The sequence below is a fragment of the Pseudorasbora parva genome, chromosome 8, assembly GCF_024679245.1.
Source record: "Pseudorasbora parva isolate DD20220531a chromosome 8, ASM2467924v1, whole genome shotgun sequence".
Classification (NCBI taxonomy): Eukaryota; Metazoa; Chordata; class Actinopteri; order Cypriniformes; family Gobionidae; genus Pseudorasbora; species Pseudorasbora parva.
In genome coordinates, this window is record NC_090179.1 from 29,885,120 (window position 1) to 29,904,097 (window position 18,978).

The following is an 18,978-nucleotide window of genomic DNA, read 5'->3' on the forward strand; positions in this document are numbered from 1 at the left end:
GCAAGGAACGTGGTTATTTTATTTATTTACAACGTGAATGTCTCAGTTGAGCGCTATTTACTTGTATTCAGTAAATTTCACTGTTACAACGTCGTTGCATATTTTTGTTATACTGCCTTTTGTTATACTATATATTTGATTTCTGATATGTAATGATTCATGTACAGTCAGATATTCTTTGTCTATCTGTCAGTAAATCAAACCAGCGACTAAATGGTCAACCTGGACCACTACTCTACAATTTTTTTTTTCTCGAGAATTAATTAACTCTTCAACTAAATGCAAAGATTCGTTGTTCTCTTTTCATGTGTTAGAATGCACAACTGCGTGTTTCTTTTTAGCATGATTATAGCTTAAGATGCTAAATTGTTGTCTGGTTTTTTTATACAATATATTAGCCTACTGAAACATACTGTTGACAAACAGTTCTGGAGATTTTAGTCTTTATTCAAGTGCATAGAATTAATTGCCACCTTAGTTTATTCTAGAAAACACATTAGCAAATGTTTTGCTTGATTGTAGCTTAAGATGCTAAATGATGGTGTTGCTGTCAGATTTTATTGCTGATTTACAAACACTGAAACATGACTCCAGCCATGAAGTCCATGTCTGAGACGCATTAGCCGCTTTTTTAACATTATTGTAGCTTAAGATGCTAAATGATATCTAAGTGATGATTCAAAAAATATTATTGAAACTACTTTTAAACCATATTATTATTGAAAATACTTTTAACCAACAGTTTTGAATATTGTGTCCTTTTAACATCAGATAGGATATGTACTTGTATGCCTAATAACTAAAGAAAAAAACTTTCTGGAGCTGCCAAGATTTCCAATTGGCCTCACTCTCATGTCCTTTCAAACACTTATGACTTTATTTTTTGCTTATTTTGAAGAATGTTGGAAACCAAATGACAGTTGTACCAATAAACTTTCATTGTATTAAAAGAACACTTTATATTAAAACAATGCGTTTCCAAAAAATATCTTCATATTCCAAAGAAATATTTAAGTCCAAGTTTGGAACAGGAGTGAGGAAATGACAGAGTTTTTGACAGAGTAAAATATCCCTTTAAAAACTGCTAGCAAAGAACAGGGCACTTGATGAATAACTCTGCACTTAGGAAAAGGTTTGTATGTATGCTGTCACAACTAATGATTGATTCCTCAAATTGATTCACACGCAGCAGGTGAGCATGATTCACAGCTTCTTTGGACACTGTGATGTCCTAATTTACATTCACTGCGAGAGAAACACTGCAGTTGCTGTAATGTACAGAAACAATATATCTGAGCCGAGATCCCATGGGGACTTGAATTATTCCCATGACAGATGGATTCAGGTGAGATGACAGAGATGTAAAGCCACGTGTGGGTGTAATGTTTTGGCCTCGGCTCACAGCTCGATACAGAAATTGCCTCTGAAAAATGCCCCGCCCCCAGCACAGTCATAAATTGGACTCGCTTATCAGCAAACCGATTCCATCTCTTAAAGTGCCCAAGGATTCCTCTACATCTAAAGAGGCCATCAATCCATCCATCCATCTGGTTCTTTCCATGGGCATGCTTAAAAATGGAGGCAAGACAATTTGACGGCCATCTTGGTAAGGGTTCCAGGGAGCTACTTTCTAGGTAATGGACAAAAGTACAGATATGTTAAATCAGCAGTAGATTTTGACAACAATATCACATATTTCACTTCTTTAAAATCATAATTGACAAGTCTCAATGGGAATCACCGCTTAGATATATTGTTTCTGTACATTATAGCGCCTGCAGCGTTTCTCTCGCAGTGAATGTAAATTAGTACTTCAAACAAGCTGTCCAAAAAAAGAGAATCAGTTTCACTTGGATACCAATAGTGAGAAAAGACTTTTGCAGCTTATGGTTCATGCCGACTTACACTCAAATCAAAATTAATAACTTGGTTATTTTAACTTAAAGGCGGACTTTCATTCCCGTTGCTGCCATATTGAGTGACATGATTTTATCCATTGTTCTATGTATGCTCCGTCACTGGTGTAAGGGACCTTTAAAATGTTCCAGTCCAAGTATCTACAAATTCTTAAATCTTTTACTAAATAAGCAAAATTACATAATATTTTTTTTCCTGTTTTCTGGAAATAAATAAATAAAAATGAAGCAAGTTTTTATTTTAAAAAAGCTAAATTATCTGCCAATGGGGTAAGAAAAATGATCTTCTTTCTGTTTGGGAGAGAATTTTATTTTAGATTATTTTAAGATTATTTTATTTGCCCCTTTGGCAGATAATTTTGCTCGCTTGAAAACAATATGGCAGAAAACAAAATGGCAGCTATAACCAAAGTAGCCCATCTCACCATAGAAATGGTTTCATCAATTCCTTGTGTACCTGGATCACTAAGTGCTTCATTACTCCCCAGAGCGTAGCCAGAACAGAAGCTGAAAAGCTCTCTCTGAGTCATTTACTGATTACTGGGTTTGAGATGGATGTAGTGTGCTTTTGACAGGCCCTTTTCACATTGTGATAATGGCGTAATGAAACACTAGCATACGGATGGTACGACGGTGCTGTATTGGTGTGTTGGACGCATGAACGATGGCGGCAGGAGAGACTAAATAAGTGAAGGAAAGCAGTGTGGGGAAATGAAGTGGCTTCTTTAAATTGGGTTGGAGTGTGCTGAAGTGTGTCGGTTTGTTCCACACTGAGTGGCTGCTCTTAAAGCGCTCTGAAGTTAAAACCATATCAGATGAAAAAGTTTTGAAAAATCCATCCTCGTTTGTTATTTCTAGCACATATCAGCGTGAAACAGAAAGATTGAAACAGAACACCAAAGATGCTGTTTATAGGGTACTTGAATCAACTGGGGAAAAAACGTTTGTGCACTTTTATGCCAAAAAAAGCCAATATGTGTTAAACAAAAAATACTATATTGTGTTAAGCTCAACCTTGGAAATGAAAGCCAAAATAATATTAATATTTAAAAAATTAATACAATATTAATATATATTAATATATATATATATATATATATATATATATATATATATATATATATATATATAGTCCCTGACAAAAGTCTTGTCGCTTGTGTACAAATTGACCTAAAGTGCCGCTGAAATATATTTCTAATCAAGATTTTTTTTTACAAGAAATGGCTCATTTTAATCCCACCAGCTTTTGTGATAATGTTTCAGTGAAAAACTAAACTTTCAAAACGTATTATAATATTCACAGCTTGGTAAAGCCCATTGAGTCAATTTTTGCAAAGACATAAGTGTTGTCACCTTGTCATATGAGCTTCCCCTGTGACTAATAATGGATCAATTAGGTCTCAGGTGTGTATAAAAAGAACCCCAGTACGCTAGACCTTCACATCAACTGCAACTAGACCTCTGCAAACATGCCTAAGATTCACCCAGAGACTAAAGTTTTGATTATCAAGAGGCTGAAGACCAGATCCACTGCTGATGTGGCAGACACCTTCAATGTGTCTCAGCGTCAAGTACAGAGGATAAAAAAAAGATTTGAAGAGACTGGAGACGTTTTTGACATGCCCAGGTCAGGCAGACCCCGCAAGACAACTGCTCGAGAGGACCGTTTGTTGGCTCGAAAATCCAAGGCCAGCCCATTTTCCACTGCAGCAGAGCTCCACGAGACCTGGTCACCTGAAGTCCCTGTGTCAACCAGAACAGTTTGTCGGATTCTGTCTCGAAATGGCCTCCATGGTCGAATCAGTGCCCAGAAGCCAGCACTAAACAAAAGACAATTGAAAACCGTGTGGCATTTGCCAAGGCCCACAGCCTGCTAAAAGGATGGATGCTGGAAAAGTGGCAGAACGTGGATTTTTCAGATGAATCTTCTGTTGAATTACACCACAGTCGCCACAAATATTGCAGGAGACCTACTGGAGCCAGAATGGATCCGAGATTCACCCAGAAAACAGTGAAGTTTGGTGGCGGAAAAATCATGGTCTGGGGTTACATCCAGTATGGGGGTGTGCGAGAGATCTGCAGGGTGGAAGGCAACATCAATAGTCTAAAATACCAAGAAATCTTAGCTACCTCTTATTCCCAACCATAAAAGAGGCCAAATTCTGCAGCAGGACCATCCTCCATCGCATACTTCCATCTCCACATCAAAGTTCCTCAAGGCGAAGAAGATCAAGATGCTCCAGGATTGGCCAGCCCAGTCACCAGACATGAACATCATTGAGCTTATGTGGGGTAGGATGAAAGAGGACGCATGGAAGACGAAACCAAAGAATATTGATGAACTCTGGGAGGCATGCAAGACTGCTTTCTTAGCTATTCCTGATGACTTCATCAATAAATTGTATGAATCCTTGCCAAACCGCATGGATGCAGTCCTTCAAGCTCATGGAAGTCATACAAGATATTAAATTTGGATCTCACAGCACCACAACTTAATTTGCTGACATATTTTTGTATTTGCAGTAAATTTGTTCAATTTCTGTATAGGCGACAAAACTTTTGTCTTGCCAAAATTTGACCTTTCTGTCTTGATTAAATGATAAATATTTTTTCTGTGAACATTATTTATTTCAGTGCATTAAACATCATTTGGGAGGGTTTTAGCTTTTCATATGAGCTATTTCTAACACCAATTAATTAATTAAAAGTCTATAATATAATTGTATTAATATTGTAATAATATTGTAAATATTAATATTATTTTGGCTTTCATTTCCAAGGTGTGTGTGTGTGTACAATGTATGTGTGTGTGTGTATATATAACAAATATATAAAGTTATTATATATTATATAACATATATATTATTTATAATGTAATACTTATATAAAGAAGTGACAGTAAAGACATTGCTAATGTTACAAAATGTTTCTTATATATTCCTAATCCAAATAAACTGCGTTCTTTTCAACTTTCTATTCATCAATGAATCATGGAGAAAATGTATCTCAGTTTCCACAAAACAATTTAAGCAGCATGTCTGTTTTCAAAATTGATAATTCACTGTGGTGGAGCATTTATTATTTTGTTTCTCAGCAGATTTTTTGAAGACACTGCTCTGGAGCTTCACCATGCAGCTCGTTTCATTGTGATTTATCACTCCACACAATTTCCCATATTCTGCCAAAAAACTTTACTCTGTCTTTGATGTTTTTCTGAGACAGCAATGGATTTTTAAGTGCATTTGTCTGAATTTAGTTTATTCCTGACCAATAATTTGCGGTTAAGACGCAAATAAAAGCTTAGTGTTTAGCCATTTTGGGAGTTGCCCCATTTTTTTGTCCAGGAGTATAATATAAATAATGTATAGTATTTTTATGTGTGAGGAAAAACAAAACAGCTTCTTTACTTTGTAGGCATGTACTTGAAAAACTTTTGCATTAGCGTGCATAACCCATAAATTCTCTCACCAAGGACGTCAGGATGTAGGTGTAGTACACCGACAGCATCCCCAACTCTGAGGCCTGGAGAAGAGAGAAAAGAGAGGTACATTAAACATTTTGACAATGCTAGGCTAATTTAAACAGTTACATAGAATAAATCTGTGCACATCATTGCCGCCATTGAGAAGCAAAAGGCAAGGTTTACTGCTTTGTAAGACCTGTTCAGAACTGGATGAACGCTAACAAAAGACAGACAACATTCCCGACACTCTGACTGTCATAGCCATTCTATTTATCAATTCTCCACTGTCTCCAAGGAAACCAAGCAAATGCAATGTCAATCAAATCAAATGTCAGGGGTGAAAACACTTCCAACAATTATTTCTATGGAAGCAAGGAGAAAACTGAGTAAAAGGGACAGTTTAGAGTACAAGAAATAAGAGGAAACGAGATTGAACAGTGGTGAGTGTTTGTCTTCTTGTTAAATAATGGATTAAAAACATATTGAACAAAAATAACCTGCAGTGAAATATTACATTTCCTAGAACAAAAAGAACACTAAATAATTTCTCCAAAACTGCTCTTGCAGATCTTTTCATTAACCTTGCAGCCATAATCCATAACAGATCAGATCTGTAAACCTTGCAGATCATGCAGAGATTTCTTTTTAGTTATTGGCCACTTTAGAATAGGAATGAAGCACAATGGTTGACTAGACTAGACCACAAGTCACTCAACAACAACCAACAAGTCAAATACATATTTGATTATTATTATCAATGTCAGGGAATAGCTAACAAGTAGCAATGCCACTGACTTAACTAAAATTTTCAGTAGCTTGACAGTAGCTCAGTTGCTTTTAAATCAGTGTAGCTTTTCCAGTAGATAACTACTTTTTTCCAGCAATATATCTACATTCCGGGTTGTGTGGGATCTTCTTATTAGATCACAAACTAAAATTGTGCAATGCCACAATCTATTGCTTAATCACACATACATGTTGCGGCTTTACAGCTCACAGAAAGACATAGTCTGATGATTTTGCAAATAACATACAGCGGGTTGATGCTTCACATGAATTGACTAGTAAAGGTTACTTGATTTATACAAACAAAAGATTAAAACGCTGTCTTCATCAAAGACTCCAAGCACATAGGGTGATTAATAGCTTTTTAGAATTGATTATCCTGCTTTATTGCGCACTGCATCAAAATATCTTCTTCTAATTTTGTTACAGTGGTGACCCACCATAGTTTGTCCCACCAGTTTTTTAATGAACCTGGAAGATCAAGACTATTTCTATACTATTTCACTATTTCTCTCAGAAATTATGATCATGTTGGTAAGTACTCTGTGTATCCTTAAAATCATTTTTTTTATAACACCCGCAAAGATTGTTTATTCCAGCGTCCGTTCAGACAGGGTTGTCAAGTTTTTACAACAAACCCACCAACTACTAGCCCTAAACAATAGCTTCTTGGGGGTGTGTTCTCTGGGGGAAAAATGCAATTTGGGGGGTAAAATGTCTGTTATTTTGGCAAAGTTGCCTGCTAAAATTCATATTCCTAGATCTATATATCACATAATTGAGGTCGCTTCACTTCAACTTGCGGAACTTGGAAAAAACCTTTGGGAAAACCGCAGACTTGGCAACACAGTGCAGTTGAGTTCTGTCGACAACTACGTTATGCGTCGCTCCATTGCTCTGATTGGTTGTAGGTCTTTCCTGGTTCGGTTGAGACACGCCCCATAATCACAGCGCAATGTAGCAGTATCAGATTCAAATTCTGACTAGAATTGAGTATGACGACATCAGGCTATCTGTCAATTGAACAAAAAACTAAATTGTGATATGCTTAGTTAATTTTTCACATGGCAAAGGCTGTGATCTAATTAAATAGGTTGAGCGGGTTTCAGAACGGAGCACACTGTGTACACGCACATGATTCGCGTCTCAGAACGGCTCCGTTCACAGTAAAGGCTGTATCACTGCATGTGCTGTGAGTTTAACCTGCATTTTTTTTCTACTCCTGTCCTGTGTCTCCAATTTAAGCTGTATAGATTTTGTTCTTGCATTTATGTGACCTTGTTTTTAGCAATGTTGCACTTTGACAGTCAGTTTGAGATATAGGCTATACTGGAGTTTACCAATTAAAATAGTAATATAATAATAATAATAATAATAATAATAATAATAATAATAATAATAATAATAGTTTACCAAATAAAACTGTACTCATCATAATTTTATTGTGTTGTATTGCATTGCATTGTTCTAAATCCCAAACATTTTACTTAAAACATTTGTCAGTATTAATTATTTAATGATTTGTAATCAACAATGTAATTGTAAAAAAGAAAAAAATTCTAAGTAGTTTCAATGTAGCTCACTACTTTTTGATAGTAACTTGCAGTGTAGCTAACTTATTTTTCAGAAGTTTTTTCTTTGCCATCAGAGGAATAATTTAAATAATAAATTAAATAACTCCAATTGTAATAATTAAAATTTAACAATATTTCACCATATTATACCCTTTTACTATACGTTTAATCAAATAAATGCAGCCTCAGTGAACATAACAGTCTTTTAAAAACATTTTAAAATATTACTGAGTACTGACCCTAAACTTTTGAACAGTACTGTACATGGCGTCCTTATGGATGATTAATTAAATAGTCATTCAGGCAACCCCATGAGCAGTTTTTTTAGCCTTACAAGTCAGGTGAGATGACAGGCCTTACAATGCCTAAAAAAGGCATTTAGCTAATCCCTACTTCAAAATATGCCCTCTATACTTTTTGTTTGAACATTATTAATGGTACAGCCCCAAAGTTGTGTTCTTTCCGACCTGTGTGACATGTACAACTTATGGGACAGAGCATAATTTGTAGGCGCCTTAGATCTGCTGACAGTGCCGGAAGTACCAGGTCTGAACTTCCTAAACTCCCGGCTGTGTTTCTACATGTTAAAGCATAAGTCATGCTAACACAGCAGTCCTGGGCACCTGTTCTCTTGTGATTGGAATATGGTTCAAAACAGCATCTGTATTAAGGCACTTATACTCTGTCTGGTACACACCCCAGACTCCCTGCCTAGCTTTCCATAATGCCCATCTTCATTTTGTTTGACCAGTGGTGTGTTGAAAAGAGAGAGAGGGAGAAAATGAACTATGGAAATGGACAGTTTTTCCAGGTTATGATATTTTTTTCCTTGTGTAAAGTATTTTATAATGGAAGATTTTCCCTGCAATTGCCCATGTAATTGAATCCTGTATAACTCAAGCTGGTGTGTGAGCCATGCGGTGAACATAGGCAGACATCTCTAACATGCTTGCCCTACAATCGCTCCTCACAAGCTGAACGAGTGCCAACTTTTCACTGCTCTGCCGCATGCTTGCTCCAAATAGATCCAGAGAGAGAGAGAGAGAGAGAGAGAGAGAGAGAGAGAGAGAGAGAGAGAGAGAGAGAGAGAGAGAGAGAGAGAGAGAGAGAGAGAGAGAAACATGAAGAGGAATTGTGAGTGGATGAAACAGCAGTGACATATACAGAAAGATAGAGGGAGAAATAGGTTGAAAGGGGTATGGGAAACAGTAAGGGTGACAAACTGATAAAGACACCATTGTGAACTGCACAATCCACCAGAGTAACAGTGGAGTTGTTTGTCCCTGTGTCTCCATAGCAACAGAAAAAGCCAAGGAAAGGCCTGTAATTGTCATGAGATGCTATGAATAAAGAGCAATGGAGTAAATAGGAAGGAATAACGGTGAGGACCATTGGCTTAAATGTCTAAATGGCGAGAAGTCACATGATGTCATGAGAAGAGCACAGGAGAGTCAAGATAACATGAGGTGAGACAATGAGAATAAGAGGTAAGGGAATGGACTGTAAAGTGTGTGTGTGTGTGTGTGGGGGGGGGGGGGGGCTGTTAAGGCAAGGGACTTAAGGTAAGGAAAAGGGAATGGACTAAAGGGGAAGGGGAAGGGAAGGGAAGGGAAGGGAAGGGAAGGGAAGGGAAGGGAAGGGAAGGGAAGGGAAGGGAAGGGAAGGGAAGGGAAGGGAAGGGAAGGGAAGGGAAGGGAAGGGAAGGGAAGGGAAGGGAAGGGAAGGGAAGGGAAGGGAAGGGAAGGGAAGGAAGGGAAGGGAAGGGAAGGGAAGGGAAGGGAAGGGAAGGGAAGGGAAGGGAAGGGAAGAGGTTGAAAGGGGCATGGGAAACAGTAAGGGTGACAAACTGACAAAGACACCATTGTGAACTGCACAATCCACCGGAGTAACAGTGGAGTTGTTTGTCCCTGTGTCTCCATAGCAACAGAAAAAGCCAAGGAAAGGCCTGTAATTGTCATGAGATGCTATGATTAAAGAGCAATGGAGTAAATAGGAAGGAATAACGGTGAGGACCATTGGCTTAAATGTCTAAATGGCGAGAAGTCACATGATGTCATGAGAAGAGAACAGGAGAGTCAAGATAACATGAGGTGAGACAATGAGAATAAGAGGTAAGGGAATAGACTGTAAAGTGTGTGTGTGTGGGGGGGGGAGCTGTTAAGGCAAGGGACTTAAGGTAAGGAAAATGGAAAGGTAAGGTAGGGGATGGAAGGGAAGGAAATGAAATGAAGGGAATGGACTTAAGGGGAGGGGAGGGGAGGGGAGGGGAGGGGAGGGAAGGGAAGGGAAGGGAAGGGAAGGGAAGGGAAGGGAAGGGAAGGGAAGGGAAGGGAAGGGAAGGGAAGGGAAGGGAAGGGAAGGGAAGGGAAGGGAAGGGAAGGGAAGGGAAGGGAAGGGAAGGGAAGGGAAGGGAAGGGAAGGGAAGGGAAGGGAAGGGAAGGGGGCTAATGGTTATTATGAGAAGTTATGTTATTTAACCTCTCTATAAACTCAAGCACTTTTCCATGAAATCTGCAAAATAGAATTGAAGTCCTTTTCTACTATCAATAGTGCAACGATGTATGAAGCACAGCACAACAGAAGTTACTTTCAAACCAAGCAGCTTTTGTTCTGGTCAAAGCAGTGGATCCACGCGAGCAGCTTGAACCCGTTGCAAAATCTGCATTGGGAATTATTTTGCCCTCAGGCAAAATTCCCAACTGTGTGAATCCTTATTCAAATGACTACGCTTTGCCAGAGAAAACTCACTGAACAACAGTAAATGTGGCAATACCTTAAGAGCACTATAAGGGGGCCATTCGCACATAATCTGTTTTTGTGCGTAAAAAATGTGGAACCCTGGGCAGTGCAGTGAAAAAAAGCATCAGGTCTATAGATGTTTAAAAGAAGTTTAACTTCTTTTAACTGGAACACCACAATTTTAGAACACCGTGTCATGCTCAAAACACTGCAAGAGATATGTTTGTCTAGTGCATGTTTACATCATTTTTTCTCCATCGATCACCTTCACTCTCTTTTCCTCAGTTCCTGCAATCAGCCTCTCTTGCAGAGGCATTAATTTCTCCTTCCTGAAAATAATGATTCATGTTTAATTATAGCTCACACATATGCTGCAGAGGTTTCTGTGTATGTTCAATCATTCATCTATATTGAATTATTCAGTCATGAGGGGGCATACATGTATGTGTGTGTTAATTCGCATTGATTGAATATGTCAGAAAGAGATTGTTTTTAATTATTTTTTTACTACAGCTCATATAAATGAGGAGTAACATTGAACTATCACACATAAAAGACACATGAACAAAAGGGTCATGAGAATAATGCTACACTGTGAAACTTGCATAGTTTAATGGCATCATTAAAATCCATTTTTGTATTTTTATGAGCGATTGTTAATTTTATTCTGAGACTCAAGGTCATGGTCATTGACATTCAGATCTATCTCATGCAAATAGTCTTAAAAACTATTTTCAGCTTATAATTATATAATGATGGCCTTTTTAACCTTATATTTTCACAAAATGTTCAACCCCTGGATGTATGCGGATCTAGCAATGGTTGAGAGATAGACTACATTACTTTTTCTTAATCAGTATTTTTGTCTTGTTTTCCAGTAAAATAATAACACCTATAAACAACTTTTAAACAAGATAAATGTACTTAAGATTTGCACAAAATATTACAATTTGTTATTTGAGAACATATCTTCAATTTGCACCTCAATGGCAAATAAACATAAAAATGATAAAACTATTTACCTTAAACAAATGTTTAAGGGGTATTTAGGGATATTTTTTTTGCACAGCATGCTGACTGTTATGCTGAGACGTACCCTTTCCAAAATAATGTGAGACATGGTGGCGTTGGCATCCACTATGATGGTGGCAGTCTTGTCATCGCGGATCTCCTTGAGAAGGGGGGTGGGATCCTGGCTGTCATCCAGCATGCGAACAGAGAGGGTTTCCTTGGAGATGAGAAACTGTCGCAGTAACACCTCCAGGTTTAATAGGCCTGTTGAAAAGGGGCACACAAATAACACTTCAGTGTGCTGACTTATGTCACTTTCTCTAACAACAAGAAATATGTCCTCCTTCTCTTTTTACAGCAATTATGATACCATGGGATCAACCCTTTTAAGGGCTTAGAGTCGATTTTCTGTGCATATGAATATGATGCTATTATATTTGTCTGACAAATTTCCACTAAATTATCTGCCAATATTTTTTTTAATTGAATTCAACAACGATAACAAAGCTTTTTTGTGCTGTCCTGTATGTCCGCAACTAATTAAATTAGCGAAATCATAATCACCCAAGTGTTTAATCTTGGTTCCTTTGGCAATTATGAGACCCAGAGGAAAACAGGACTTGTGAAATGCACAACACAGACTCGCAACAGAACGTGACATCGGTTTATTATGATCTGACTCGTTAAATTTGAAAGGCTTTAGCTGCTGACTTCATACATAACGTGGCCGATGCCATTGCTCAAAACTGTCATCTCCATTTCCTGCCGAGTTACTCAGCATATATTTGATTACCCATAAGCATGTGCTTTCTGTCTTTCGCTCACTGCACATCTCATGCAATTTCACATTTAGTGCACTACATTAAACACTGCGCTACAGCATTGCTAGCTAACGCATGCCCTCACTTCGCCAATCAAGTTGGACAGGAACTTGTGAAAAAAGCAAAACAAACACTATCTGAGTTTTTATTATAACTCTGCTAACTTTCTGTTTGGCTTTCATTACTTTGAATTAGGGAGGATTGGCTAACTGGGCAAAATATGAGGATAGATTGAAGGTAAATGGGAAGATGAATGTGTAGGGTTAAGTTAGCACACTGGGTAAGGGGTTTCTAGCATTGGCAAGAGAAAAGCACAAAGCTGCTTCCCACACAAAGACAGTGATAAAGGCTTAGCCTTCATTCATTCTGAGCAGCCAGTCATTTCCTCAGCGATCATTTTCCACTGGGCTTTTACAAAGCGCCAAGTTCATTTATCTTTAAAGCACACACACATCATGTACATACTACAGCTAAAAATACACATGTGTTTAAAAGCTCAGGGTAGCACAATGCAAACATAGTAGAAGACTATTTGCACAGGTAAATAAAATAAGTACACAGACATGCACACAAGGACTGGATTTGACTACACTACAATGCGTAAACACTTTGATGAATATTAAAGGTGATAACTGTCTCGCTAACTTCTGCTAGACTTGAGCTTAAAGTCGGAATGAAACAGATGTTGCGATAGTCTTTTCTTTGCTACTTTAAGTATATCTGAGTGAAATGGCTTCTAGAACAAGAAAATTTAGGGCAGGATTTTATTTTGTCCTTTGGGGATTGACTGGATAGTTGTGGTTTGCTATTGCTGCAATCTCATGTGTTGGTCCCATCCCTTGCACCGGAAAATGCAATTTTTGAGGGCACATGAATTTGAAACAAATGTGCACAGATTAATTTTTTATAATAAATACTGTAGTATTTCATATAAAAAAGGTACATTTTGAATTCACAGTGATTTTAACTGCCACCATCCCTGCTGAAAACAACAAAAAAGGAAAGAACACCCAAAACCACCTGAAGCTGGTTTGCTGGTCTAATATAGTCTCCCAGCCTTGTTAGGAAACTCATCAGCAAGATAAACCAGCTGAACACAGCCAAGACCAGCGAAACATACCAGATGGTTTTGGATTTTCGTTTTTTTTTTTCAACAGGTGTTCCTTCAACTACACACATACTCTCTAGTAGGTCATGTATATTAGACTATAAATATATATTATATATAAACTAAATATAGACTATAATATAATAAAGTAGCAATGAAACTTTAATACAAAGTAGTGACATCTTTTGTTCTATATTGTGATATACAGAACATTTGAGTAAAACGAATATCTAAAAATAATTATTAAAAATAATAATATGCTTCTAAACATCGGTCATTGATTTGATTTTGAGATGTGGGTATCCAACAAAAATGAAAAATGTATCCAAAATGAGTGATAAGTCCAGCATATGTCAACAGAGAAAAGTATGTAGTTTCACTGGATTTTGATAAAACATTTAAAAAAGAATAAATATAGGAAATGGACCCCGTTTCAATAAATCAATAAAAAATATAAATTAATATCACTTAAAAACTTTCTTTCTTTCTTTCTTTCTTTCTTTCTTTCTTTCTTTCTTTCTTTCTTTCTTTCTTTCTTTCTTTCTTTCTTTCTTTCTTTCTTTCTTTCTTTCTTTCTTTCTTTCTTTCTTTCTTTGATATTGGATGTCAATACAAACTAGCATAACAAGTCAAGCTTCATTAAGTTCTGATCATCTGGTAGTTTATTTTTTATTTTTTAAATAAGCAAGTTGAAGAGTTCAGAAACCTTTTATATCACTTCCTGTTAAAAGGAGTTTCAGTCACATCTCATCCTGCCCGAGGCCAGACAACCATTCCTGCCCTCTTTTCTTCTCATTAGACAGAAAAAAGGGAAAGCTGAAGGGGTGTGTGCTGAGAAAAAAAAAAAAAAAGCTTTTGTCTTCCTCCTTCAACAACGCATGTCAGAATCCCATTACGCTCCTTATCACATTAAATTAATGTCTTCCAGCACAAAAGAGAGAACTTCAGAAATAAACACACCCAGACAAAAGAGTTTCCAACGTCCTGCTTCATATCAAGTGCCCTTTTCTAGAAAGGCGATCCTTTCTCTACGACTTCCGTGACTCTGACTTTTCATTTCAGGGGCTAAAAGAAGCCTTTTTGTTTGATTTTACAGTAGCCTACCATCATTATTTTTTTCACACATTTATCATATTCTTCTTGTAGAGGCGGGAGAATTAGATCATCCCACTTCACCCACGTTTCGGTTCTCGTCTCTCTGTGGGACGTAGGCTGCAATCTCTCATTTAATCATCTTTAATTACAGATCACTTCAAAGCAGTGAGAAGAATGTCGGGCAAACAAGTAGTACAATATTTCTGTTCCGAGCGGAGAGGCGCAGTAAACTTGACAGGTGGGAAACCTCTTTGAAGTGTGTATATTTGATTCACCATGTTCAATCTGGGCACCAAAGCTCTGTTCCTTTCAATTAAATCCGAGCGCGCCTTTAGTTCAAGAGGACAAACTTGAAAGAGATCGTAGCGCTCACCTGGCTGACCCCGTTCAGAATAATTTGGGTAATACCTGACGGAGACAGAGTCTGGGTGATCTTCTGGGTCTCCTGACTGGATAGTACAGGTCGGCTAATTTTGTTCACTAATGAGACCTTAAAGCACCTCACTACATGGTACAGTCCTATGCAGCCAGATGAAACCTTGCGCCTCATCCAAATCTCCGGTTTATACTGGGGAATGAGCAAAGCTACATATTTTCATAAGATATCTTTTAGCGTTTCCATTCATCTGATTCTCAAGGGCAAACATTATCGTTGAAAACGTTACCATCTATTTTTTTCAGTGGTAAAAGCTATTGGTTAGTGTTTCCATTCATGTCAATAGCAAAAGTTATCAGTCACCTGAGCCATAAGCAAAAGACATCTCAGATTGGCTGAAGATACCACAAGAACCATGAAAACAGTTCAAAACTGTCGACATCCTACATTTACATGGCTACTCTTGAATGTCCACTAATAAAGAATGCTGATTTTGCTACGGTCTCTAGAAAAGTGGGACTGTCGCTTTTTACAGCGACAAATTTGTTCCAGATCTGTTCTCCCTGTCTTTCCTGTTGAATCTGCAGTATCCTGTCAAATTAAGGCAAAAGCCCCTAATATGCCATTTCTATGCATATAGAATATTTTAAACCAATGGCATTTCTATGTATGCATCTGACAGACTCACATTTTATTCAAATTATACATTTTATCAGTCCAGTTAAAAAGTTGAACCATTTTAAAGGCAGCTTTTCCAAGGTTACATCATTAAACTAACAGCTAAAGCACAGCATAATTAGAACACAGGTGATAAACATATACAAATGCAAATATATCGTATTTATAAAATATATACAGCAGTGCTTGGAATAAACTTGCTCACCTGCCATTGTGAATAGTGGTTTTCAAGTTACTAGCCACTCAGCATTTTGACATCTATGGGTACAAACTGCCATATATTGTTTTAATAAAATTGTATAATTTGGTTAAAAAATAACTGACTGTTTACATGAATACTCGGCAAGACCGGCATTTGAACATTATTTTGTGTGTATTTGACTGTTTAAGAGCCGAGGAAAAAGAACTCAATTAAGTATGAGGGGACTTTATGTGCATGCACTTTGGGTGTGAGCACAAGATCTGCAGGAATGAGTAAATCTATAAGCAATATGCACAATCCAACGTTGAAATTCAAGCCCTGTAACCCCAACAATATTCATCCGGAGCAAATGAAACGAGTGAGTGAGGGGAGGTGGGTTTGTCAACTCGCTGTCAGAGATATCACGGGAGAGCAAGAAAGCGTAGCTGCGGAAAGAAAAGTATTGGAAGTGTTTTTTCAGTATTCATATGTATTGAAAATCTATATTTTTGAAAAACCTACATTGCAGTTTATTATTTCAGATGCCTTCAATTGGAAGAAGTATAGCCTACATTATATATATATATATATGAAACCCGCCAAAGTGGCTAGTGGGAGTAAGTTCGTTACACGTGATGCAACTGCTGAAATCCACCCAAATTTAGCACGTTGCAAGATGATAATGTCAAGCCCTGACAGTATATTAAAAATCTAAATGATCACAATTGCTTGTTTATAGATAAAACCATATGCAATGGCCTCCTGCATATCAGTGCTGTATAGGTAAGCTGAACGAATAACTGTCCTTGTACTGTGTCATCTCAGCAGGCCAGGTCTGTGAAGTATTCATGAGTGGGCCATGCTCTATTAAGCTGTCAGTGTGCTAAGTGATTAATGAGAGCTGTACATCCTGTGAGACTGCACGTGAGAGAAAAAGAAACAGTAACGGAAAACGACAAGCAAACACAGAGGCGCAGGTGAACAGGGTTATTACACTGGCAGCACGGGGAATCATCAGCCGCTTCTTATAGAAACGTATTGAAGGGCAGTTGCTACAGCCCACAGCATTTCCTCTCAACCCTCCGGCTCACACACCCACTTCGCAACCCTGTAATGTTTGTCAGCTAAAGCAGAAGCGACTATTAGCCACAATGGGCCCCAGACCTGCCACTGTGCGGAGCAGCTAGCCAATGGTGCATGCATATTTGTTCCAGGTCTACAAACACATCAACTTTAGCACAGATGTGCTCCTCTAACCGGTTTGAGAAAATACTTGTAATGGTAGAAAATGACGCATTCTATTGACGCATACATTTTCATATTACAAGCATTACTGATATCAGCTGCTCTACTGGGAATTTTTTCTCAAATGGTAATTAGCTTACAGTATTTAGCATATTGATTTAATGAGAATGATTTACCTTATGTAGGAATATGGGGATCTTTAAGACTGTAAACTGCCATTATGCATTCTCGTGTGCATTATACAAAGATATTGCAATAAAGGAAATGATGTGCAAGAGTCAATTAAATGTCTATATAAAACAAAAATAACTACAAGAATAAACATAAAATGTTAAAATGTAATTTTAAAGGCCTGTTCACACCAAGAGAAATAACTAAAGTGATAACTATTGTAACTCTTCCTGTTTGAACTGGACTCCTGTTTGAACTCCAAGCCGGACTTGAACCCAGTCCGCCGGCATGAGAGTCGGACGCTCTAACAAGGAGGCTAAAGGCTGCAACCTCTAGTGTCAGTCGCTAGAATGTTTCTTGAGGTCAGAGGAGTGAGGTTTACTTGCACAGCAACTACTAGCTGACCTCCGTTACACTCACCTCCCCTTAACCTAACTCCCATCCGGGTCACAGCACCCTGTTTGAACCGCCCGCTCCAAGCGGGACTCGAACCCCGGTCCGTCTGCATGAGATTTGGACCCTCGAACAAGGAGGCTACAACCTCTAGCGTCAGTCGCTAGAGCGTCTCTTGAGGTCAGAGGTGTGAGGTTTACTTGCACAGTAACTACTAGCTGGCCTCCGCTACACTTTAATGATAAATACCACCGACAACGTTGTTCTGAGTGTGTGCTACAGTTGAATATATGAAGTTGGGTGGATTCTGTTTTGTTGTCAGTGTTTTTATAGGCAATTAGCTGTAAAATGTATTTAAAAGTGATTCCGATAATATTAAATTTAGTTAAAGTCATGGTATGGACTCTGCTATTCTCAGAATTAGAATGATTATAACAATTTTATATGTATCTTCCATTCAACTTTAAAGCATGAGTTGAACTTATGTTAACAGTGTTTAGATATGAATGCTATAGTCCATTGGTGTAAATGGGAGGGCTGTGCCAAGTGTGTGATCGCACAGAGCCTCGCGCCTCCCCAGGGCCTCGCACCAAAGTAAAGTGACAGCTGACTTGATGTAAAGCCAGTAGTTCAAGTACACGTCAAAATACTATTAAAGTTAAAAGACATATAACAGTGAGACAATGTGTATCGTGAGTCTGCTTGTCAAAAATGTATTATACAGTAACTTACAAAATCGCTCATTCAAGGATGTGCATTTATTGCATAGACGGAGAATGCATGGACGCTGGAAGGATGCCATTTGATGGTACGCACAAAGGGTTTTTTATTTAACACAAAAAAGTTCAACAAGCTTATATAGCCTAACTATTATGCACCTTTCGGACCATCAAAGAGAGCAACGGTACCACAGAAAGAATGTAGCCTGTTATTTCTAGACGTTTTACTGAAAACGGAAATTGTCAGACATTCATTTAGCACATGTTCTAAGAGGAAAACAACTGAAAAACAGAGCAGGTAGTTCTCTGGATACTGTCTGTTTGTTTTACTGACTACGTCAGATGATTCAGTGAGAGAGCAGTCCAAACAAATGCAAGTGGATTCAGACTGTTCTGAGAGATGATAACCTGTGAAGTTGTTTACGTCCTCATACTTGAATTATACATTTCTATGTCAATGGCGAAATGAAAATGCAGCAGTCCGAAGAGCACTGTGAGGTGTTTAATTTAATTATTATTGTAATGTTATGTGCTTTCAGACATGAGGTATGTGCTTTTGTGCTTTTAGACGTGTTCATGTGTTTTGGAGGAGGCGTGGCTTTGGAGACGTTCTGACGGGAGGGTGGGATCTTGTTATTGTTAGCCTCTCTGAAATTGCCAACCCTACCTTATTGTCATAAATCTTGGAAAGACTGCTTCTTA

General features: G+C 37.9%; 1 protein-coding gene across 4 annotated transcripts in view; it reads right to left on the minus strand.

Moving 5' to 3' along the window:
* Window positions 1-18,978, minus strand: part of grik4 (glutamate receptor, ionotropic, kainate 4) — a 464,566-nt gene that overhangs the window by 123,949 nt on the left and 321,639 nt on the right. For all 4 annotated transcript variants that reach the window (XM_067450733.1, XM_067450732.1, XM_067450734.1 and 1 more), the window contains 2 exons: window positions 11,575-11,753; window positions 5,385-5,438 (listed from right to left, as the gene is read on the minus strand). In XM_067450733.1, the coding sequence (XP_067306834.1) occupies window positions 5,385-5,438; window positions 11,575-11,753 (233 nt within the window). The remainder of the gene's footprint in view (window positions 1-5,384; window positions 5,439-11,574; window positions 11,754-18,978) is intronic.